At 36.5% G+C, this 25191-nt stretch overlaps 1 protein-coding gene across 10 annotated transcripts in view; it reads right to left on the reverse strand.

Annotated features, from left to right (window-relative positions):
• Positions 1-5937: 5937 nt before the first annotated feature.
• LOC119068105 (afadin) overlaps positions 5938-25191 on the reverse strand; it is a 40294-nt gene continuing 21040 nt past the window's right edge. For 2 of the 10 annotated variants that reach the window (XM_037171536.1, XM_037171531.1), the window contains exons 6-23: positions 22246-22433; positions 21819-21983; positions 18258-18379; positions 17340-17720; positions 15480-15656; positions 14940-15405; positions 14701-14853; positions 14460-14636; positions 14199-14393; positions 14010-14129; positions 13886-13948; positions 13613-13796; positions 10752-10880; positions 10550-10670; positions 10275-10485; positions 8446-10206; positions 8264-8376; positions 5938-7821 (exon numbers count right to left, since the gene is read on the reverse strand). In XM_037171536.1, coding sequence (XP_037027431.1) covers positions 7635-7821; positions 8264-8376; positions 8446-10206; positions 10275-10485; positions 10550-10670; positions 10752-10880; positions 13613-13796; positions 13886-13948; positions 14010-14129; positions 14199-14393; positions 14460-14636; positions 14701-14853; positions 14940-15405; positions 15480-15656; positions 17340-17720; positions 18258-18379; positions 21819-21983; positions 22246-22433 — 4913 coding nt within the window. In that variant the 3' untranslated portion in view covers positions 5938-7634. Of the gene's footprint in view, positions 7822-8263; positions 8377-8445; positions 10207-10274; positions 10486-10549; positions 10671-10751; positions 10881-11738; positions 13485-13612; positions 13797-13885; positions 13949-14009; positions 14130-14198; positions 14394-14459; positions 14637-14700; positions 14854-14939; positions 15406-15479; positions 15657-17339; positions 17721-18257; positions 18380-21818; positions 21984-22245; positions 22434-22857; positions 22880-24892; positions 25146-25191 lie in introns of those variants that run through there. The other 8 variants (XM_037171532.1, XM_037171540.1, XM_037171541.1 and 5 more) reach the window with 8 other exon arrangements.

A 25191-nucleotide genomic window follows, 5' to 3' on the forward strand; every position in this document is an offset into this window, starting at 1 on the left:
CCCTATTTCAGGAAAATATTGACAGAACGGTAGAATTGAGATAGAATTGAAAAAAGAGAACTGATGCCATAATCCCTCTCCTGGTCTGAAAGGTTTAAACATTCTTTGTTTGTAATCAACATTACTTTGCAACCTCCATGCAAAACTTTCTGCAAACGTTTGCAACATCTACAGATTGTCTACGTGGTGGTCACAAGAAACACTTCCTGAGTGAACAAGACGAATTATCAGTGGAAGGTGTAACAGGTGAGCAGCAACAGCGGCGAACAGCGAAATCAGACCAACCCCTAACGTCTAAGTGCATCGCTGCACAAAGCTCTTCAAAATCAAAATCAAATGTCAGGTCGTCCGTCACATCTGTTTTCTTCACACTTCCTAAATACACCGTTTCGTTCCACTAGTCACAAAAACCTCAGTTTTAAACCCGTCCTTATAGCATCGACCAACTATAAGTTAAAACAGGCACACCGGGGAACTCGTCAGGGACAACAGTGGACAACAGTGGCGCAGGTTTTTGTGACTGTATATGTTCTACGGTTAGGGTGGGTTATTACTCAGCAGTGAAACAGAAGAAGAAAGAAAGGAAGACAGAAAAGAAAGAAAAATCAAAAAAGAGAGAAAAGAAAAGAAAGGAAAAAACGTTCGAATCACTTTTGACATACCTTATTCACATTCTTCGCTCGTTTCGCCATACTTTCATCCAATTTCATTCATTCAATTTCATTCGAATTCATTCAATTCAGTTTTCTTCCAAATTCACCGTCAATCTGCCTTCTTAATTCAGTTCGTGACAAAAACCAACTTAAACTAAAACTGAAAACTACGTTTTTTCCAAGGCTGTATACTTGGGGAGGTCACGCAGATACAGATACGCGGGTTACACACCACAGTTGATGATAAAATGGCCGATTTCATACAAAAACTCACCTATTCTGATGATTCTCGTCGTCTTGATGATGTGGTGAATTTTTTGTATATGTAAAGTCATCAGAAGTGGTGTGTTCCCGCGTATATAATAAAATGGCGGTCTGCCTGACCTCCCCAAAGTATACAGCCTTGGTTTTTTCAACGCATACACGATGAAAGGGGTGCTACCAGGGGTCCTAAAAGAGTTAACAGAAAAACCAATTCACCCGGGCATTTAACGAAGGACCAGTTTATTTTCATTTTCATTTCCATTTCGATTTCGAGTTTTCATCCTTAACGGACACATTTTGAACACATCAATTCATATTTACTTCTGTGTTGTACCATTTCTTTCTTGATAGAACTCTCATCGATGGAATGTCGACCAGTGCTGAAATCAGGGAGCCCACTCGAAATTCGGCCTCCTTTTTAAGGAATAAAGGAGGATATTTCGATAATTTAAGGAGCATTTCAGGAGTGTAAAATATAAGATTTTGGATTAAATTTAATGAGTTCGAAATTTTGTTGACTTTCCAAAATCATATTAAGAATTTATGAAGTCATGAAGTAGATTTTTTGGTGTTTCTTAGAGAATATTCTTTGGAAAATATTTTTCGAATTTTTTACAAATATTTTATCGAAGATTTTTCCAGAATTTTTTTACTCTAGATGAGATAAGACAAATATATCAGGAAGGATGTGAAAACAGCTAAATTTCTAGTTGATTCATTTAATTTTATTTGACTTTTTTTAAATCTTCTATTTTTGATTTTATCTCCTTGCTACTTGTAATGCCTGCATTTAAAATCATGTGTGCCTCGGCCGCTGATGATTTATCTAATTTAAGTTCGCTAACATATTGTTATTACCATCATCAATTAATTCTCTTTAAAGTCTCATCTGCTTTTTCAGTTTCGTTGCTTTGAATTTTGAACAAATTTGAGATATCTTTCTTATGCTTTTCATTTTTGCCTTACTCGTTTTGTTTCGATTTTGCTAATAACGCCTTTTGCTCTTTTTCTACATCTAAATGTAAAAAACATCTTTTACGGGCCAACGAGCAGAGGTCTAACAATCTTCCACCTTATCGTAGGTAGACAAAGTGTCCTTTACTATCGGAATCGTTTATTCTAAGAGCTGCGCCCGATTGTTTAACACAAATTTATTTAGGCTAAATCCTCGCTCAGGATCATCATTCCATGACTTAGAGATAAACAGGCATTGGCTAACTTAACCAGATGGCCAAACTTTTCTCAAACACGATCCACACCAGACGAAAGTTAACAATTGATTGCCAGCAATCAATTGAAACAATAAAGTTTTGCAAGTACCCTTTAGCACTCTCGATCTCATTTGTTGAATTATTTAGGTTTCATGAGCTTTTTTTGGTGAATTAAGCGAGGAACGGTTTTGCATATGGATGGTTCCACAGTCAGAATTAAAATGCTATTTCACTAAAAATAAGGAGTTTGAGGAGATTAAGGAGGTTTCAGGAGAATTTTTTAAAATCAAGGAGATTTAAAGAATCAAGGAGGAGTGGGCTCCCTGTGAAATGTTTGAACATTTTTGTGTTTGAGGGATTCTTTTGAAAAACATCCTACCGAAATCGGGCGTGTTTTCTAGTGGAATTTTTATAGGTACGTAGAAAGGACTTCGACCCTAGAAGCCAAAACCACTCTCAAAAAAATTCTTCGAAGCTTTTATGGCTGGTGAAAGGTGATCGAAAACCGAAAATTTGCACTTTTCTTACCAAAATTTCTCCGGGTACACGAGCCGTACAGGGTTGTGTGGGGTGTCATTAGAAAGGTAATCACATGTCCTATTGAGCCGAATAGAGACTCATTGGTTTTAAAATTAATCTACACTGAAATATGTACAGTTGAAGTTTTCAACAGAAAACTTGCACTTTTCTTACCGATATTTATCTAGTTTCACGAGCCGTACATGGTGGTGTGGGGTATCATTTGAAAGGTAATTTTATGTGCTTTTGAAATATGAGAAGTTGAAATGTTTAAGTGCCCATATTTCATCGCATATGCATCCAAACCCCATAAGACCCTATTTGGCCCAAAAGCACATAAAACTACCTTTCAAATGATACCCCACTTCACCATGTACGGCTCGTGTAACTGGAGAAATATTGGTAAGAAAAGTGCAAGTTTTCGGTTGAAAACTTCAACTGCACATATTTCAGTGTGGATTAATTTTAAAACCAATGAGTCTCTATTCGGCTCAATAGTACATGTGATTACCTTTCTAATGACACCCCACACGACCCTGTACGGCTCATGTACCCGGAGAAATTTTTGTAAGAAAAGTGCAAGTTTTCGGTTTTTGATCACCTTTCACCAGTCACAAAAGCTTCGAAATTTTTTTTTGAAAGTGGTTTTGGGTTCTAGGGTCGAAGTCCTTTCTAGGCACATATAAAAAAGTCCACTGGAAAATGCGTCCGATTTCGGTAGGCTGTTTTTCAAAAGAATCCCTCGTTTACATTTTGCAAGTGGTGGGAAATGGTTCTCTCGACATCTAGAGATTCGGTGTTAATTTTCGTAGTAAAGTCCAAGGATTGTACGTCCAACGTACGGAGAATGTTGCATTTATAATATCAGACATCAGACAATCGACGTTTATCTTTCACGTTAGTTATTATCTTATTCCACACGTTGTTGATGATTCTCGGAGCTATTTTCGTTTCTCGAAGCTTCAATTTCTTGATAATTTTGGACGAATGGTTGAGGACAGGAGGATGGTAAGGATGGGCAACGTAACTCTTTCTTTTTCGTAGCCCCAATGTAGAGCACTTCTTTGATGCAGATGTATCCTGATTCACATCGTAGTACTGTAACAATTGTATAGGATTGTAACAATTGTATAGGATCGAGGTCTTGTTCACTCAGGAAGTGTTTCTTGTGCCCACCACGTAGACAATCTGTAGATGTTGCAAACGTTTGCAGAAAGTTTTGCATGGAGGTTGCAAAGTAATGTTGATTACAAACGAAGAATGTCTAAGTTCGCATCGATTCAGAAATAAAAACATTTTTATTTTTGCTAAACGTTTATATATAATGTTTGTGTTTATTTTCTTCATTTTTTTTTCTTGTAATTTTCAATGTAATAATGTAACTAAATTCAACTTGAAGTAAAATATTATAAATTTGATTTGCATCTTCATTCAAAACTAATATTTCTGGCTAAAATATTTTTGTTTTTTATGTTATAAAAAAAGGAAAGAAATTTTCTCTTTCTGTTACTCAAAATTCCAAAACGGAGAAAAAAGGGGGAAAATTGGATGTGAAAAAATAGACTTTGTAATTTTCTTGTTTAATTTAGATGTGTGACACTAAATTGATTATATATAATACCTAATTACACACAAATATAGTTTGTTTTTTTTTGGCGGTAACAGATTATATATTTATTTATGTATCAATTGCTTTCATAAATTCCATCATCGTAAAATATTTCAAAGTTTTTGTGTTTTTCAATTTTCAATTTAAATTTTTTTCTTCTCATATTTTGAAGACTTTTAATTTTTTAAATTTTGTTTTTATTTAATTATTTCATGATTTTCTTTCTTTTTTTTGTTTCAATTAGTCTAAGACCCTACACATAAATTATAAAATATATATTTTAATATGTATAATATACGGTAATTGATAATTTTCATTTTTTTTCAATAATTTTCTTCTCCATCTTCCTCTTCTAATTTATTTTTTTTTAAATTTAATTCTCTTCTCTCCTTGTCTTCAAAGATAATTCTCTTGTTTGAATTCATTCTTAAATATTAGAATACACATTGATTTTCTTCCGTTCGATTCATTGATAATAATAATGCTTTGAAATGTGGAAGTTTTTTTGTTTCTTTATTTCATTTTGTTCCCTCGTTTCTATCTGTACGGTGTATCTTGTGATGTACATAAAAAAAACACAAAAAAATTCGAGCTGCCTATTACGAGCAGCAGATCCGTTAAAAGCAAAATTTTGGCAACAACAAAAATAATTTCGTTTCTATAATCGGATCCATAAACATTTTGAATATCTTTGTCCCTAAGCAACACATGCACCGAATGCTTCGGATTGAATATGTGAACTTTAAATTAGGCCGAGTGAATTTCTTCATTTTATTCGTTTAACGTCCATAAATTGGAAACATCCATAAATCTGGTCAACAAAATTTCGATATTTTTCCAGATCCAAGCACCTTCTTTCCGATTTTTCGTGATTTTTTTTTAAATCATCATTCCTTCTCTTCGTTATTATTCTTATTTTTCGATATTTTTTTAACTTTTTAACATTATGTGACCCACCACTGTTGCTGACACGATTTATGGATGTTCCCATTTTCTTTATAAGATCTCCTTCCACAAGTTGTAGTCGGATTGTTTTTTTTTTGTAAAAAATGTTTTTTTCGCTCGTTGAAAATTGACAATGTACACCATACCTCGATCTCAGACCTTAGTCTAGTTACAATATTTTCTCAAATTGACGATCCACTTTTTTTTTGTTTCCACAATTCTTTCCAAACGAAAACGAAGGCCAAATAGATCGGGCCACACCGGGTTTCAAATTCAATTGGAATGTCAATGGTGGGAATGTTGCTTAAGGACGAAGGTATCGCTTAGTTTAAATAAATAATTTTTTATCTTCAATTTTTCTCTCCTTCCATTATTTTCTACGGTAAAAAAATAGATGAATCTCTTTCTCTAGATGCTGTGGGTCACAGGGCTTATTATTGGTATAGTTTTTTTTTAGGAAACTTCAGAAAATTTTCAGAACTTGCAGAGCTTTTTTGGAATTTTCAGAATTAAATTATTAAAAATTCTTAAATTCTTAAAATTTAGGAATTTTAAAATTTTCAAGAATTATTTCTTTAAAAAATTCGTAAAAACACTTTTCACAAAATTTTAGATTTTAAATTTCCAAAAATAAGCCCTTGTGTGTGACCAGAAACTGTTGAAATATTTTTTTTTTAATTTTATATGTTGTAGGCTCACTGCTCTGTTTTGTTTTTCTTGTTTGTCCCTCTTCTTTAATTGTATACTACTTGAAAGGTACTTTACATTTTTGTAATTCACTTTGATCAGTTACTCCATTCACTTTGAATCTCCACAAACAAAAATGCTAAGCTTCAGGAGATCAACACTTTGTATACAACACCTGGACCTGAACCTGGTGTTATTATTTCACACACCCGATCGGATATGCAACAATAAATTGTCGGTGTCTCGTGATTCCGAGTACTTATCTTTGTGAAACGCTGCATAAAATTAGCTTTCGTATCGGTGTGTATTTGTTGTAAATTTTACTGAAATAAACTCAGTTATAGAGTTCGTTTCTGGATAGTAATGCGACAAGAACACAAATTTTTTGCATTTAATTGGTAAGTGTGTGATATAATGTGTCAGTGTGTCTGGTGCTAAGGCTTTTATAACGTGCGGGATAAGGTGATAACTTTAAAATTGTTTATAAATTACTACGAAACAACAACAATTCGATTAGTTAAAAAGACATTAAAAACAGCATTTTAATACAGCACTGTTTTCACAAAGTGCAATCAAGCCCTATAGGTTAATAGTGTGTTCTCTGTTAGTTGCTAAAGAATGTAAAAAAATGGAAATTACAAAGAATTTGTAACTTGAACTTAAAAAAGTTATAGGCCCCGAGTACGACGCTCGATATGCCATTCAAAATCTCCCATACATCACCACACATTCTGAATATCTAATTGGTCGGTTGCATATTAAAATTGACGAATGTTTCAGTCGACTGAAGCCTTTTTTCGTAAAAATTTCATCGATAGTAATTGGACGTCATGAAATGAAGCTGGAGCTTGATTGTGAAGATGAGAAACGGAACAACAATTTCCGATGAAAATCGGGACACTTTTTGCAAATTCTGTGAAATAACGAAGCAAAACTAGATGAAGTAAGTTGGTGCCCCATCACAGAATACAATTTTTGATACGACATTTCTAATAGAATTGGAAAACATAAAATCGAAATTAAATAGAACCGTAAGCAGGCAGAAGGAAGTGAATTATTAAGGAGAATATTTGGACGAATTATTTGAAATTAAAGCTCAAGGCAAATTTCGGTAACTTTAAACAAATCTACCAAAACTAGGTCCTGGTTCAATATGAGTTTTTCAAAGCTTTGTAATCCTCACCTTTAGCCTATAGATTCTGCTTCAATCTCCTGAGCTAAATTTCGTATAACTTTTTCTGTGAGTCATTGAACAAACAAAAATTTAACATGCAACTCTACATTAGTCGAGCTACGTAAAAGTGAGTTCGTGTCGGAAAAGGTTGAGTAAATGAACATAAAAAAAATTATGGCAAAATTGACAAACTTAATAATTAAAAGGATTAAAGAAATGTGTACGGCGGCATATCTCAAAACAGTTATCGTTTTATGACAATCTTCGTAGAGTCCTGTTGTGTTTAACTTAATCTCAATTACATTCGATGACAAGTGTTTCTTTGTTAAAAAAAATTGTTTTTTAAAAAAAAGTAAAAAGTTTAAAATTACATGTGGGAGAAACCTAAATTGGTAGTAAAGTAAAAAAAAATGAAATGCAAAATGGTTATTAATAATAATGATCTCTATGGACTTAATGATGCAATAACAATGTTTGTCATACGTTTCTGATTTAACGTAAAATTCTTTCGTTCTGTCTATCAAATTCAAAAAACGCGCGCCATCCTCTTTCCGTCTTCTATTTTACTGTTTTCAATGGACAGCATCAATGTCTCGCTGCGCTCTGGAAATTTTCAATTTATCTTTGGGAGTTTGATTTTCACCCGATTCCAAGGCAAACATTTTCATTTTTTCCTTGAACGATAGCTTTTCGGGAACCTCGCCGGAACGTTGTTGCTGTTGTTGTTGCTTTTCGCGAAGTCGTCTTGTCCGTGGATCTCTGTGTGGATAGAAATTAAAATGGAATTGAAAACATTTTCTACAGAACAACCAGTCTTGTTCAAAGGGACATTGTAATTGGTTATCGCCATAACATTCGAAATCGTCGGATTACGGTGAAGTTTCAACCAAAAATTGGTCGATTCTATCTTCCTTTTACAAAATGCAATGAAAAGCCCTAGGATGATGTTCCTAATGTAGCCTAATTTCACACGCTAAACAGTACCTTTACTGCACTTGGGACGTGTTATGTATACACTGTGCGCCGAGCTTTTCTTTGGATTGTTTACTATGAAAATAATGTGTGTTTGTGGACCAGCTGGTCACCTCAGTTGGAGTAAAAATGGGCGCATATCTCAAAAATGAGGAAATTGCAAGACGAGTTGGACCCCTGCGACCAGACTATGCACCAGCTGCATAAATAGTTGCAACGATTTCCTTACCTGTAAACTTCTTGTGCTCCAATCACGCCCGGAGTTGGTTGCATTGACGAATTCCATAACTCACTTTCAGGAGTTGTCGGAGACATTGCATCCATTGACTCTTGTATGTAACGCTAAAATAGTAATTGAATGGAAAAATTATCATCAATCGGGCAAACAAGGAATGCGTATACGAGACTCACATTCGAATCGCGGATGATATCCAATTCGGCTTCTTCCGGTATCATTGGATTCGTTTCGATGAAATTGTTGTCATCGTCATGGAATGATACTCGTTTGTTGTCGCGATTGGCCATCATAGCCGACAAAGACATTTGCGTCACCGAACCAACTGGCATATTCGGCTGGTTGTTGTTATTGTTGTTGCTAGTCGATGTCATTGACGGACCAACCGTTCGTTTGGTGTTCATGTAATTGAGAATTTTTGTTTGTTGCATTGGTGGAGTGACGTGTGCTTGCGGCTCGATCGATGACTGAACCGGTCCACCGAGGCTGCTTCGAATGGTTTGTTGTTGTTTCTGCGACATAACGGCGTAAGATGAATTACGTTCGGGTGGCGGCGGAGGTGGTGTTATTTGACGAGCCGGTTGTGTCGGTGGACTTATAATGTCAAATTGATCGTTTACATCCTTGGAATCGTAATTGTTGAAGCTAAGGTTCGACAAATCACGAGCCATATGAGAAATTGAACTTTCGCTGACCAGTCGATCATCGGCTGCAAAGCTTGTCGATTTTGCTTGTTTGGATGGTGAGGATGGACTGCTTGAGTTTGCTTCCTCGTTACGATTGCTATTATGTTTTAAAATGCTTTTTGGTTGAATGTTGCCATGATGCTGGGCTGGATAGTTCGGGAATGAGCTCATTTCCGAGCTGTTATCGTTATTTGGTACAATAGACTTGATATCGGCCTGCTTCATTGTGGTGAGTGTTGTTGTGATTGGTAGATGAGCACCACCACCCTGCGACAAACGAACCACTTCGACGATATTATCTTTTCCAAAGGAATTGTTGTCATCCTGTTCGTCCGTCTCCTGAGCACGTCGTTCAAAATCACGTTCTAGGACTAAAGCTTTCAATTGTTCGTCTTCACTGTGTGTACGGTGCTGTTGACCACTCAATTCACTGATCTGTAAATCACGCCATTGGCGCACCTGATCTCGACGAAGTTGCTGCTCCTTTTCACGCTCTTCCCGTTCCCACGGATTTGATCCGTGAAATTGTTTTTGCGGTTGAGGTTGGGGAGCTGCACCGAATGCGTTCAAATTTTGATTCATAGCTGGATTTTGGCCAGCACTAGATGTCGGTGTGAATAACGGATGAGTTGCAGTTGGTGGTAATGGTGGTGAAAGTTCCTCTTTGAACATTTGTGTTTGTCGAAGGTTTTGCGGTTTTGGTGCCGTCGGTGGCAGTTGTTTCACCGGGCTAATTTGCTCACTGCCATCCAATGAATGCATTGGCATCATTTCCTGTTGACGTTGATTGCGTCGTTTCAGCATTTCATTCATATCGTTTAATTTGCCACGCATCAAAGTGGCTTGGTTCAATTGTTGTTGTTGTAACAGATGCGATTGGAGCTGGAAATCTTGTTGATAGATGTGTGGATGCGATGTGGCCACATTTATTTGCTGTTGCATCAAATTGGAATGGCCCAATGGATTGTACGGATTGATCATGTTCACATTCTGCATACTTTGACTGGCAGATATGTTCGATGCAAAACTGGAATGGGCGATGTTTGGCATAGACGGAGCCATTATTTGGTTCATACGCGATTGGTTGTCGCGATGGAAATTCGCCTTCGTCTGCCGACTGTTCATCATCATTGTTTGACCGGACAAATTTCCCGGTATAATGGGGCCGTTTTGTTGTTGTTGTTGTTGTTGATGTTGATCTAAATCTTGTTGTTGTTGCTGTTGTTGGTGGAGAGAATCCACTTTCGAAATCTATGGAATAAAGAAAGGTCAGACAGTGAGTCTATGTGCATAGCATACGGCACAAAGGATGGTTCTACCTGTTGCTGAGTTTGTTGTTGCGAGGAAATTATATAAGGCATCGTATTTTGCTGTGTTGGTTGTTGATGTTGTGAAGAAGGCATGAAATTACTCGTATTATTGCTACTGAAATAGGCTGAAGTTGGACGGTTTAGAGTTGTTTGGTTCATCGATGTTAATGTTGAAGTTGTGGGTGAATTTATTGTCGACTGAGAAGTTGCAATTTGCGATCTGTAAATAACGTTCAATTCAGTCGATGTTTTTCGTCAAATAAAAATTTTCCGTCAAAACTCACCTTTCTCCTAGATTCGGTTGACTTTGATTTTGAGCTCGACATGCACTTAGATTTTGATAGAAACTGTGATCCACATTTCCAGTCAAATTATGAATGCTTCGAGATTTGTTACTAGCCATGCCTGTGGAAACAAAAAAGAAAACAAAAATTAAATCAGTAAAGCCGCCGTGCCACAGTCATAGACGTAGTTTTGTATACATACTTTGGTTGCCGACATGATGAAGTGCTGGTGTTGATTTGCTATTTGGTAATTGGTGTGCATGCATTGGCAAGGGGGGTTTCATATCGGCACCAATTCGAGACATGTCTCGTTCAGATACACGACGATTACCTGGTTGAAAATAAGATTTTTTTGCGTTCGGTTAATTGTTTTCGACTCGTACACTCACAGCAATAAGTGATTATGTAAAAGGAAACAAAAAAAAATTGGAGCGACTGACATATTGTTGTCGATGGGCTATTCATACAAGAGTCGAAAGAATTGGTGAAAGTATTCTTGTACCAGTGAGAATTGTACGGAGCATGTAATAGAGATATTTGTAGGGAAACTGTCCTCTCGAAAGCGGCAGTTCATAATCACAAGAATGTTTAAGAAGAGCAATCTTTGAATCTTTGAAACACTTCATTTGAAGCCATTGGTTCTTACAAGTAACTTCCATTAATTGCTTCTTAAAGATCGTAAATGTACTGATGGAATTCTCGGAATTCTCGGAATAGTCCTTTGAGTCCCACATAAGGTAACGATTTGAAACCTAATCGTTATATTACCCGATATGAAAAACAATTTGTTCTACGCCTTTGGCTATCTAGCGCTGGAATGGCTAGAACAAGGGTTGTCCTAGTGCATATCTCGGCTGTAGAAAATCAATACTAGTGTCAAAATAAAGGTATTGGAGCCAAATAGAGAATAGAATTGAAAAATCAAAATTCTCGTCGTCAGATCGAGGGTGCCTGACAAGTTGAAAATTCGAAAATTTGACGAAATACACACCAAGTTATTTCAAGAAAAATTAAAAGAGAATTTGCTTTCCACATCAGAGACTGATGAAGCATAAAACCCTCAAATAAAATCGTGAACAGAAAAGAAACCGCAACTGAAACAACCAAAGAGGCATGCACAAAATGTTAGTAAATTGTGAAACCAATAAAAACGAAAATTGTGAACAGACATCAAAAAAATTATCAATACTTTGTCATCTTGGTTCCATTCCACCGTCAGAATCCGATCCATTCAATTCAACGGTTGAACCGGACGCTGATCGTATTTTCTTCTGATTCTGATCGTGCTTGATTTTGCGCAATGTCAAAAAACGGGACCGATGATACGGACTGGTACACGGCACATATTTGTATGCGGCGTCGTAATATCTCTTTGACGTCAATTCCGGTGAGTTTTTCGTAAATTTATCATTTCCATACGTGCGACAGTTCCGGTATTTGGCAAATGGTGATTTCAATTCCGGTACAATCATATCATCCTTCAAATGATAGTTGTTCATGTTGGGAACGCTCTGGCAGCGGTCTAAGTTTGAACATTTGTGCTTTTTGACACAAAAACGACATCGATTGCAATCGATGTCCGATAAGTTGAACACGGACAGCGAACACTTTGGCTTCAAGCTGTCACTCTTCGAACCAAATGAGCTCCACTCTCTCAGCAGATCAATGGTCGAAGATTGTTCTTCTTTGGTTAAAAAATCGTTTGGTGTTTTCTCTGACATACTTTCGAAATAGTTGCGCAGGGCTTGCACTTTGCCGTTGCCGAATGACAATTTGTCGTACAGATTGGTTGGCACCCATGCGACTGGTTTCGCCATTTTTGGCGTTTCTTTGGTGTCATTTGTTTCAATGGATGATGATGGTCTGGCTGCAGCCGTTAACCCTGTCAACCCTTCTTCCTTTTGATGATTTTGCTCGTCATACTCATCATCATCGAAATGAGCGAATATTTTATCAAAATTTTCCTGTTCTAATTGCATTGGTTTCTTAAAGCTTAAATTCCCCGGCACATCCGCTTCGGACGGCCGACTATAAGTACAATATTTAAAAATAGTTTCATTCGGTTTCTTGGTCCCAGTGTTACTGTGCTTAAAATTGTTTATGTGATCCCAGGTATTGGATTTGTTCATCATAAGCTTTCTATTTGCTAATTCATCGACTGTGTCGTCATCCTTTGATTCCATCAAATCAAAGCTCACAGTCTTGCGATTTCTTATAACTAGCGGCTTCTTGTCGGAACCTCTACATTGGTTCTCGTAATGGTTATTCAAAGCCATTTGAGGAATATAAATCTCCGAGTGTACGGACGAATTATCATTCTCATCGTCAATGAATGGAATTTCTTCGAATTCCAAGAACGGTGCAACGGTTTCCTCATTCAACGGTTCGTGGGCGCAAGACAGATTCGTCGAACTGCAATTCGATTTCACTTCCGTATCTTTATCGTCCGAATATTCTTCGATGAAAATCGACGGATTCAGATCCCATTTGGAATTGCTTTTGTCCGACAGATTGGTGCTGCTGTGCAGCGTTGCGTTACTTTTTCGCAAAATACCATCTGGTCGAATAAATTTCTGTAACGGTTGAAACGGTTGAATGATATCGTCGTGCAACGATGACGAACTGCGACGACGGCTAAAAAATTCCCGTCGCGCATTGTACGCATAAATGTTTGATGCACTGCTCACAAATGGTCTCGAGTCACGGTATCGTGGATCGATGGTTGGCTGTTGAAATTTCAAATTTAAAATGTCTTCATGCGAGTACGACGAATGTCGACGCCGTTGCACATTCAAATTGTCACAGAGACGACTATCGGATCCGTATGGTGACCGATTTTGATAATTGTTACGATACAAAGTTTCATCGGAATCCGAATCGCAGGTTATGTACGTTCGTGAATTGCATGGCATTGACCGTTTATTGTCGTCCTCGTCTGAATTATTTGTTAGTTCAGTAGAAAGCAGCAGGAAATTGGGGTTAATGAAAGCCATTTGTTAGCCAAAATTACAATACTCTAGCGATATAACGCGGAAATGGACAGTTGATGCAAAAATGTCTTACCTCGCTGAATAACTGGGCTCGGTTGCTGGAGCAACGTTGCTAATCCATGGTAAATAGCTCCTTGTTTTGCTACCTCTAAAGTCACTACTTGACCCGTACGAACTAAGTAGTCGGCGGCTCGCTCTTGAGTGATTCCAATCAAACTTTGTCCATCGACTTTGAGTAGCTGATCGCCGGCTTGTAGCTGAAGTTAATAGGAAGAAATTTCACAATGAGAAATGCAAGTTCTAACGAGTGTCTTCAGTAAATTTGATAATAAAATCTTCTACTTACATAGCCGTCAGCGTCAGCCGCTCCTCCAGGGACTACCGATTTAATATAAATTCCAAGACGCTCCTGTCCAAAAATTAATATTTTAATTTCGTGCGATTTTCGCTTCCATTACTAATCGACTTACCTGACCAGCACCTTTGGCTGCAACAATTGACAATCCCATTCCATTTGAGTTTTTATGCAACTTTATTTGTTGGATTTCTGGCTGTGGATGTTTACTTGACATGGCACTAGTTGACCGTTGCTGGAAAAGTGCAAGAAATGAATGTTAGATGAATGTTGCACTTCACGCCATGGTAGGGTTAAAACTTACATTATATTGGTGCATGTATACCGTCCACAATCCAATACTCGTTGGTTGAGCTGCTAATCGACACATGCCAGCGGCTTGTAAAGGACTAACAAAATCAACAAGTCCTGGTGGAATGCCGCGTACTACATCACAACTGAAACCGTCTTCTGGTATCAGTAAAGCTAACGGTAACTCCGTCGATTCTTCTAATGTAACCTTGAATGCGAATAAAAACAAACAATTGTACTGACTGCGGTATTTCTAATGGTCCACTAATCTTACCTCTCGACCATCACCACGTGCCAATTCGTCGGCAACTGATTCTGCCATGCGAATAGCTGTGTCGACCAGATTTTTCGGAATTTTCTCTTGAGACAATAAAGCGGCCATTTGGAATGAATTCAGGCGAAAGCATCGGCATGCTAAATTTTGCACTTCAGTCACATTGGACTTGGATGCCTGTTGATCGAAATTTCGAATGTTTAATATGATCATCTGGTAAAGGCACTCATATCCAACTTACCATTAAAAAGTCTGCACACTGGTTGATTTTTGATAAGTGACATTCAGCGGCTAGCTCTAATCCTTGACGCAAGGCCCACACTTCTAAGATGCGCAATCTTTCGCTAATTACTTTGCCCCAATGTTCGATGCACATGTGAGGATTTGTAACGATCTGAATAGAAACAAATCAATGAAATTCGATGAATGTTTTGAATGAATCGATGGTTATGCGTGGCAGCTTCGGCACCCGACACTCACCTTGTTAAAACAAATGCAATTGATGTAATGGAACAATTGCGAGAATAATTGAATGGTCAGAGCCGCATTTACTCGGCAACGTCTCAACAGTGCCATAACCGATCCCAAGACGGTCAGGACCAATCCAGCCGCTGAATCATGATCGATATGTTCGGTTAGAAATTGCGTCAATGTTTGCGACAATTCAGAACGAAAACAATTGACAAGGTTTCGGAAAGCATTTTGTACGGTTTCGGTTAAAATTTCTTGAGCTTGAACACTAAATGCTGATATGTGTCGATCGGATTTCAGGAAATGCAAAAACTCGGAACTGTTTGCCATCCAAAAGGACAGGATTTTCGGATCTTGGTACTGTTCCTGAACGATGCTATAAATTATGTTGGCCACATTGTGTAAGAAAATAGTTAATTTATGTGCTCTTTCAGTTGGTTGTAAATCTGGACGGTAGTGGGTAGATGCTCGATATCTGAAATGCAACACAAAATTCGACCAATGTCATTGCATTGTTCAATCACTGATACGAATGAATAAAATTTTTACCTGGCACACAAGTAGAGTGTGTAGACTGGAGCTAATTTAAAATTAGGTACATTAACGTCAAGTTCAGAAATGACTTGTGAGAGGAATGCATCTTGATAAGTTTCTGGAAATTCTAGGACAGCTGGCAAAATCGGCTCCTGTCCGCTTATTTCGGTTGGTTGCATTTTGCTGGTTCTGCTACGAATTAAAAATCGAAATTAAAATTACTTTCAATCGTGTTGGCAGAGAATGGTACGTTGAAATTTGGACGACTTTTGTCGGATAGGTGAAGATATTGCCAGACTTTTTTTTATATATTCTGAAAAACGAATTTAAATATTGTGTTTCTTGTGTGTGGTCTTGACTTAATCGTGGGTGTTTGAAGGTATTACGGAACATTTAGTTCGTCTCGAAAGAACCAGCCAGATAAAATTAATTAATTTTGAAGAGAGGATGTTCACATCGCCCAAAAGATGATAATTTCACCAACGTCTTCCCAGTTACTTGGAATTGCCATAAGTGTGAGTGACACAAATATACTTCGAAGTCTTTAGAATAAGAAGTTTAGAAACGTTCCAAGAATTTCAAGCGACTTTTACCAAATAACCTAAATTTGTACTCTGGTTGGCAGTGTTTATAACACCCTGGTTGAGTACAACCCTCAACTGGTAATATTCGAGGAGAGCGAACGAAATTGGATTTTTCTTTCATAATTTGGACTTTTTTAAGAAAACGTAAATCTTAAAAATGTAGAACTGGAAATTAGTAAAGCTTAAGCGCGTCAAAAGGAAGTCCCAGTCAACAAAATTTCCCGTATAAGTTCACGAATCTAGTCTATTCTGGAAAGTCTCTTGGTAATTCTTAAAAAACATAATTTCTGCACAACTTCCCAGACATTGAAGTTTTTAAAGAAAGAATGTTGAACTTCAGGCAATAAATTGAACCGGTTCAACAGCGAAAAAAGGGTAATTATATATTATTATAAATACTACCGGGGTCATGTAACTCACACTTGATTAATGTCTACATAGTCGAAATGTTTAATTAACATTACAATGGTTGATGTGCATTGTACTCCAGTCACGAATCTTATCATAACGCTTTAAACGTGAAATTGTGCCGCAGCAGAACTCTTCTCTTCTCATCAACGCGACATTGTTCTTCAGCAGAACTCTGTGTTAGAAATTTTCCGAGATGAGCGTCATTATTTTTATCTTATGGAACGGTTGTAAGACTAGTGGTGAAATGTCCGATAATTTGACCAATAATTTCTCCATCAGCATTGGCTTCAAGGTAAACCTGAGTTTTTCGTTCTCGGCCATGGGCCATGGATCTTAGAATCAAGAATTTCAATTCTTGAAAATTTTCGAAATTCTGAATCCGAGAATTTTCTTGAATTTTGATTATATTCAAGAGTCAACTTCACGAAAATCGTTCCGAATACCTATTTCGCTACATTGGAAATTTTCCCGGCCAGAATGGCAAAACATACGGAATGTCTACACCCAAAACGTAAACTATATTTTCACACGAAACTCAGTCATTCAGAAAGATTCCTATCAATGGGATTAAATATTTTTAGAATGTAACACAATTTACACACTCCAATGAACTTTTAACACATTTGCTGTGAAAATGCTGAAAAAAGAATTTTTGCTGCTGATAAAATACAAACTAAAGCTAACATCAAAGAACAAAAACATTTAAAATATGGGGGGGAAATTGTGTAATGTGTGAGAGCAAAATGACGAATGAGCGGCAATAATTAAACACGTAAAACACAAAAGTATTTTTGTTTTGATTAATTAAAGTAAAAAGATTTTTAGCGGAAAGTAAATTTTGTAAGAAAAAAAAAATTAAAGAAAAAAATGGTGTAAATACCTTGCTTCGGGATTCGATGCATCAGACTTTTGGCTCGAAACCGATTTCGTTTCGGTCTCAGTATTTGCATCGTGTTCATATTCCGATTGCTTATCGTCGACAATCAGATTTTTATTGTTGGTGTCATTAGATTGTGTTGTCGGTTCATTGTTATTACGGTGTCCCAGTGACGATTGTGCAAATTGATTGTTATTGTTGGTGGTTGTGGTGGCGGTGGTGGTGTAACCGAATTTTCCGTGATCGGCCGCTCCGTCGATTGATAGCGACCGTGTATCAGATTCTAAATAATTTGGCTTTTGGACTTGTGATGTGCCCATAGTATTATGGGCTGGACTAATAAAACGATCCTCTTCGTGCCATGAAGGTGATGTTGCGGTTCGGCTATTTGTTTTGTTGTTGTTTAAAATGGGTTTTTGTTTGTTTTGTGAATTGTTGAACATTGAATTATAAATTAAAAAGTAAAAGCGTGAGTGAAGAATAACATAAAAAGGATGTGTGCGAGGGAAGTAGGCAAAAATTTGGACGATGACAACATGAATTTTGAGAAGCATAATCCGATTGAAGGCTGACCGTTAAAACATTTTGAGTTATTGCGTCAATTTGATCGACTGATTAGCATCAACCCCATCAGAAAATTTAGCCTTCCCTGTATTTAAGAATCGAGTCGACGAAAATGCCGACCAAATTTCACTCTTTAAAAAACAGTTATACAATGTCAGCACTGTAAGCTCAAAGTTAACACCTTTCGTCAGACCATCTTATGTTGAACCACTCAAGATTATGCTTCTAAATGTCACTTTGCCATTGATTGTAGTTACATGCAATCCACAGTTAAAAGCGGTTTACTTCATTAGAACTTTACGACAATTAGACATTTATCATTTAGCTAATAAAACGACAAAATTGTAAGACACTCACCTCTCGTACAGACAGGCCGAATCCAGTTGCGACTGTGACAATGCTAAATTGAATCGGCCATCCGATTGTGAATCGACAAATCGATAAGATGCTACTCGACCGAACATTACAACCGATCCATTCTAAGAAATTACCAAAAAGAAAAAAACCGAATTTTAAATCTCATTCGTTCACCTGCTCACTGGCGTGCACCATTTTAATAAAATCGTAATAACTCTCTATGGAAAATATCATTTCTGTGAAAAATTTATTTTCTGTGCGACCACTTAAATATGTAGTCGAGACCTGGAGCGTATGTACTCGAGTTGATGTTTAAGCGAAAATAATATTTTGTTTTAAAACGCGTGGGTACACCGAGTGAGGAATGAGGGGTGCCGCTGGCAAGTCATAATTTTCGCTTTATGAGAGTAAGTGGAAAGTGTTACGGGTGACATTGTTGTAGACATGATCGCATTTTGTTGCGTTGATTTAAAAGTAATGAAAGTTCATTGTTGCTCTTTGACAAAGAATTTTCTACGAAAAATGTAGCTAAAATGTTAGGTGGCTTATATCGCAATCAGCTTCCTTGGGGATTGATTCTTATTCAGTTTCAAGTACGATACACAACATGTACCAGCTTGATCCAATTCTTAACCTGTTACAGACGGCTGTCATCTGTTATCGACAACGACAGTAATAATAAACGATAAGCCCTGACTAAAGAGGTCTTATATAGTAAAAAACATATTCAAAACAAATGAAGTAAAAGATTTCTGAAATCAATCTATGAAAATTTTCGATCAAATGCAGTAATAGATCAGATAGTAATACTGCTACTATGCTTGCCGCGTCTGTGACAGGTTAATTGGTCAAACTTGGTTTTTTACGTATTTTGATAATGCTCGCGAAACGGTTTGGCTTTGGGTTCGGTCTGACGGAACCTGAAATTTGAGCCCGATCCCGATCTGAGCTTTAATATTGAAGAAAAGGGATGTTAGATCAGCGGAAATGCTCGTAGTTTGACAAGAAAAGAGCAACAACAACAATCTTTAGAAAATTACGATTTCAATCGTTTCACTCTTTCAAACTATTGCCTTTCAATAAATGGCATTCACAATTTTGTCAACATGAAATTGAAGTTGGACCTTTTCGACGTTGGTACCGGTTCAATAATCACGCTACTGAAGAACTTAACACACAATGCATTATTAATTGCGAATGAATGGCACGTCACTCGACCTACACAATAATAATCGTCGAGAAGAGAAATAATCTTAAATTTTAAAGTGTTTCTAACCTACTAAACGAAAAGGAGCATCACAAGTGGATGTGAAAATTTATCAACGAAATAAATTGTTGTTCGAAAATAACGCAATACGAAATAAGCAAATCGTTTCTCGTTTTTAAGTGTTTTCTTTACGTCATATCGAGTTTTAGCTGTAAAATTAACTGCAAACATTTCAATTTGATGGCTTTCGAAATGGCAGCGATAAAAAGCTTACTAAAGTTTTATATGCGGAATAAAAAGTCTTCCGGAAAAACCATCATACTCCAGTATTATTCTCAAACGACTACTATTTTGACATTTAGCTAACTCTATGGTAACGTCAATTCTTTCCCGGTTTCTGTGGTCGCCGAGATTGTGTGGCATCATGTTGATAAGATAGGGGGAGTGAGTGGAGCGCAGTTCTTACAAACTTCCATTTTAATAGGAAGGTATATAATAAGAGAAATGCAATTATTGAAAAGTTACAAGTGACTGATTATCTCGTTAATTATACGAACGTGCCGCCAGTATATAACATATCATTAGATTTGCGTTAGTATATCACAATTACAATTCGATACGTTGTCATTACACTCACTGCAGGCTATCGAAATGAGTCATTGCATGGCATCAGAAATGACATCGGAAATTATATGTATTGCATGTGATACAGTGACTTCGCGGGTAAAACAGTATTTCGATGCTTCGAAAATTTTCGAGTGATGTATGGTTGTAGAAAAGTGATTTTAGACAACCATTTAAATCCATTTTTGGACTGATGATGACATAGTGCGCGAGATACAGCTCAGTCCGCAATACTCTTGCTTTTATCTGAGAAAAAATTGTTGTCGTCATTAGGAGTTGTTTTTTGAACTCATAGCATGAGAATGACCAACTGCCCCGATCCTATCTTTTTTTTAGTTTTTTTTTGTCTCTTTGGATCTTTGGTTCCAAAGTTATGTATCATCAGGACATGTATCAACGTAACATTGCTTGAACACAATACAGTAAGGGTCAGTGAAATTTACCCATGAATTTGCTGGAGTTGTTTTTCAGCTGGTACACTCATACCACGCGCGCGAAACTATTTTCCCATATAAAGATGGATTTTGTTTGTATGAGTTGACCAGTTGACAAACGGCTGATGCCTAAATTTCACTGACGTCGACTGTACCTTTCTGAGGAAATTTAAACTTCTATCAGGCATGTGATGGAGTAATATTCTACTCAGGCATTGATTATGCATCAACTAAAAATAATTTGAAAAATGTTTCCAATCTAATTAGCGCATAATTTTATGTTTCTCTCAGCTAATTAATTTACAAATTGGTGCTCCTGCTTTATAGAAGAACGTTCCGAGGTCGATGTCGTAACAAATGTTACCGGAACTATAAGAAATCATTTAGCATCAGACATCAGAAATTTTACACTTCAGTTCGAATTATTACACTGATAAGAGAACTTCCCAAAAATTGATTCTTCCATATACAGATTTACATATTATTACGGTCACTTGTTTCGATTTACAAAGCCCGAAACGCCTCTGTATCAGAACCAATTTCGGGTCGGTCAATGAAACATGGCAAAATACTTGTTTCCCCTCGGGTGTTACAAGGTGAAATTCATTTTTCACATTCTTTTGTTTAACATTTTCGTGGCCAGTGGTCTGGCTTAACCTGGTGCAAAATGGTGTCGAGTATGAAACTGTTAAAACTTGTTCATGTGGTTGACGCGGTTAAAAATGCCAGAATTTTCGGATTTCATTTTAACGAAATTATTTTGTGGCCATAACCAACCGTAGCCACCGGAAAGTTATGAACGAACACAAACAGAAAATTTTCGAATACACAATGGAGTTACGCCATAACACCGTAACAATATTATTGTTTTAAACTATTTATCCGTTTCATTTTATTAGGCGGGCATTTGAATCAGTTGAATGGAAGCACGTGCAATCAAAACGGCCAATTGAGTCAGAATGTTATTATGTGGGCATGGATATGTGTAAGCATACAAATAAAGGCCAATTAATTAAGCTGATGCCATGTCGTGAATATTGCGATTTGAAGATGGTCTTGTTCAATTATCGGAGATCAGATTCAAAATCAGATACATTCACTAACTCTGCAGAATGTTCCGTGGCGGAAAATAAATTGCTTGAAACAAATTGATGTATTGTACTTGTACATCAACATGATTCATTGTTGTAGTAACTAACTTGATGCTTTGTATACATTAATCGAATGACACAAATAAAATCCTTCGACATGTCGACAACCTTATTGAAAGTTTTAAAAATGATAGAGCGCACTCACATGCAATATTGTTGGCTGCTGTATGTGATGTCCATTGACAAAAGTTAATGCATCGGCATGTAGTGGAGTAACCGTACACACGCCCTCGTGCAATGAAATCAAGCAGTGACGTGGCTGAATTGATGGTCCAAATAGTTGTAGTGGATTCGTATTAGCTGATCCGACCTGTATGTGTACAAAATCCAAATTCGGGTACAAAATTAGAAAAAAACGAATCAAAAATTTACAAACTAAAAAATCAATGGACAACACAGCGTGTGAGTAATTGATACGATTACGCGGATCCAATGTGGTATAACCGTTTAACCTTCTACAGTCTCACATAACATGTGGGTGTAGACCAATTGTCATGGTTTACCATTTTAATAACGAAATGATAATCATCATTACAGTAAATTGTAAAGAAAAATATTGTTTTTCCACCTACCTCCACCGGTTCGGCAGTCAATTTCACGCGACGGCCCCCATCTCCACTGTGTGTTATTTCCACCAGCATTGGTCCTTCTCGTTCGACGGTAACGTTATTGCTGCCGTTCTGTACGCCAAGTGGTTTTTTCTTTCGTCGCCGTGGCTGTGAATCAGCCGGGCGTCTCCGGACGTGGAACATGATGGAACCTATGATTTTGAAAATTGCAAAGATTGATTGGCAAAAAGTCGCACAAAATTGTTGCTTGTGTGTAAACGGTGTGTTGTTTCAACGATATGATTGTAATACGCAACAGTAACACCATCAATATGCCAGGTTTGCACAACGAACAATCAAATGCATTCGTTCATTCATGCATGTTATTTGTACAGTGATTACAAAAGACAAAACAAAAACAAATTGTAGTCAGAGATAGTAGTGCATTTTTGCAAATGTCAGTCCGACTGTTTTTCATCCATGGACCCTAAACTATAAAATTAAGCAGACAAGAGTCTTGGCGAAATGCTGAATAAATGCTGAAAAGGCCACGCGAAAGCTTTTCAAAGCCTGTCAAGCATTTCATTTTCTTTAACGAGAAATAAAGCTAAAATTGTTAAAGGCATCAACACTTACCAACATTAAATTATAAAACCTTCGTCTGCAATGCACAGTTCGATTGTTTATTCGTGCAGGCAGTAGCATTAAACTAATTTTGCTGATGAGGTCGACTTGTTCGTAAAATTATTTATAGTAACTTGGGAAAAGTCGGGAAAACGATTTCCATTCATCTAAGGCACACATATACGTTGCCGTTTTCTAGCAGCAATGGGAACATTATTAGAAGATGTTCGGAATTGTTGGGGGAATTTGGGGACATTGACGCAATTCTAAACTGGAAACCTATTTTCTAGGGACATCAATTGTCAATTGGAGGAGTCTTGATTCTCGAGAATTATGTGACTGTTCCAGTTAATCAGAAACCTGCAAACCGATCTTACAAGTTAATTATTAGTGAACAAATTTTCCCTCGAAAACTTACTGACTTTTACGAATGTTCCCCGGTAACTAAAACTCTTGAACAACGTCGTTTTCGAATGGCTATACAAGAAAATTGTACAGTAGCCACTTGACATTCTCTACATGGCATGGTTATGAAACGGTTAAATCGATGGAATTGATCTAATTTTCATTACTACCAGCTACTTTCTAGTCTATTTCGTGACCATGCTATTTTTTCCCTTTCTGATGTGTTAAACCAACAAAATGAACTTGAACCGAATGTTCAAACATCGGGCCCCCCACGCACACAAAGTTTGTACGATTCGGACCGGAGCAAGGTTTTTGTTTGATAAAGCTTTACCCTATGACAATATAATGAATTTCTCTTGCATAAATCATCTGTTAATGAAACCAACAAGTTTTGCATACGGCATATATAGCGTAACCAGTTCAGAAGTGGTTGGTATGTTCAACAATTCGTTTTATATATTTGTACGATGTTTATACTAATTAAAAGCAGAAAGTGTAAAGCTGCTTCAAATTAAAAATGTATGCCAGAGAGTGTGTGTAGTATGGTGGAATTTACATTCCGACTGAAAATTATGTATTTTCTTTTCGTAGTATACAATTTATGTATGTTACAGAGACCATGCAAACATTTAACTATATATGAAGAAAAAAAAAAGAAACTTTAACAGTATATCCTCTTCACCATGGACGGTTCTCTCGGTGTATGTAAATCAAGTAATTTTTTTATTTTTATTTTTTTGGGTGGTGGTGTGTCTGTATTAAAATAAAATAATAAAAATGAAACGAACGACATATCACATGCACATAATTTTCAAATTTACATTTTATCTATAGTACAAATATATGTATAACCGGCGGGGGAAAGTGTGTGATACACATATATATAAGTAATATTATGATATGTGGTGTGGTTCCTATCATATATATGTTTACATACAAATTTACTTCAGATAGTATACAGCAGATAATGATAGAACTTCATAAAAGGGCATGAGTGAAAAATGTTGTGCGTTGTTTAAAAAAAAAACGGAAAAAACAATTTATTAAATTACATTCTCTGGTGTTTTCGTTTTTTTTTTTAACATTTAATAATAATAAAAGAAAAATGAAAATGGAAAAAATAAAAATAATAAAAAAAGCAAGAAAATGAAGTAAAAATATTCGAAAAAAAAATGAAAAATCCAATGGATTCAAAAAATAATAATTTTTCAAAATTAAACGACACTGTCACTTTGCAGTCAATAAAATAAAAGCTTTCGTCATACACATCACGTGTTGTATTTCATCTATATATATTGGCTATAACTGCAAATTGATAGAACGGAAGGACTCACATTAATAACACAACATTATTGCCATTAATAATTAATTATATGTTAACTGGTTCGGTATGTCATTATACAAATATGTAGATAAGTTGGAATTACAACGGGGGCACACTAACATAAAGAGAAATATATTTATGGATAAAAATTAAGATCATTACAATAATGTAAAAAAAAAGAAATTATTAAAGAAAAACCATTACTGACAGGGGGTTGTTTTGAGGGGGTGGTTGGAAGGCAATACAATATAGGTAACAAAATACACCATTTAAAAATATATATATATAAGTTAACACGTAAATCACATTACTCACGCCGAATTCCCCAATCCATCATTATTATTGGATTTTCAATTAAAAAAATTAATTTTTTTTTTGTAAATGTGAAAATTCGAATGAAAATTCTTTTCGGTTAATTATAATTTGTTTTTTTTCTCTGTTATTGTTGGTTCCGTTCTCGTTTTGTTCAAGTCGGTGGTGAATCAAATATGATGTGTATTGGAATTCGAAACAAATTGCCAAAATACAAAAACCAACAATTCTAATTTCGTTTTGGTCGATTTTGTGTTGATAGATCCGGACATCAAAACAATTCCAGCAAAAAACAAAAACTT

Source organism: Bradysia coprophila, assembly GCF_014529535.1.
Source record: "Bradysia coprophila strain Holo2 chromosome X unlocalized genomic scaffold, BU_Bcop_v1 contig_173, whole genome shotgun sequence".
In the NCBI taxonomy this organism is placed as follows: Eukaryota; Metazoa; Arthropoda; class Insecta; order Diptera; family Sciaridae; genus Bradysia; species Bradysia coprophila.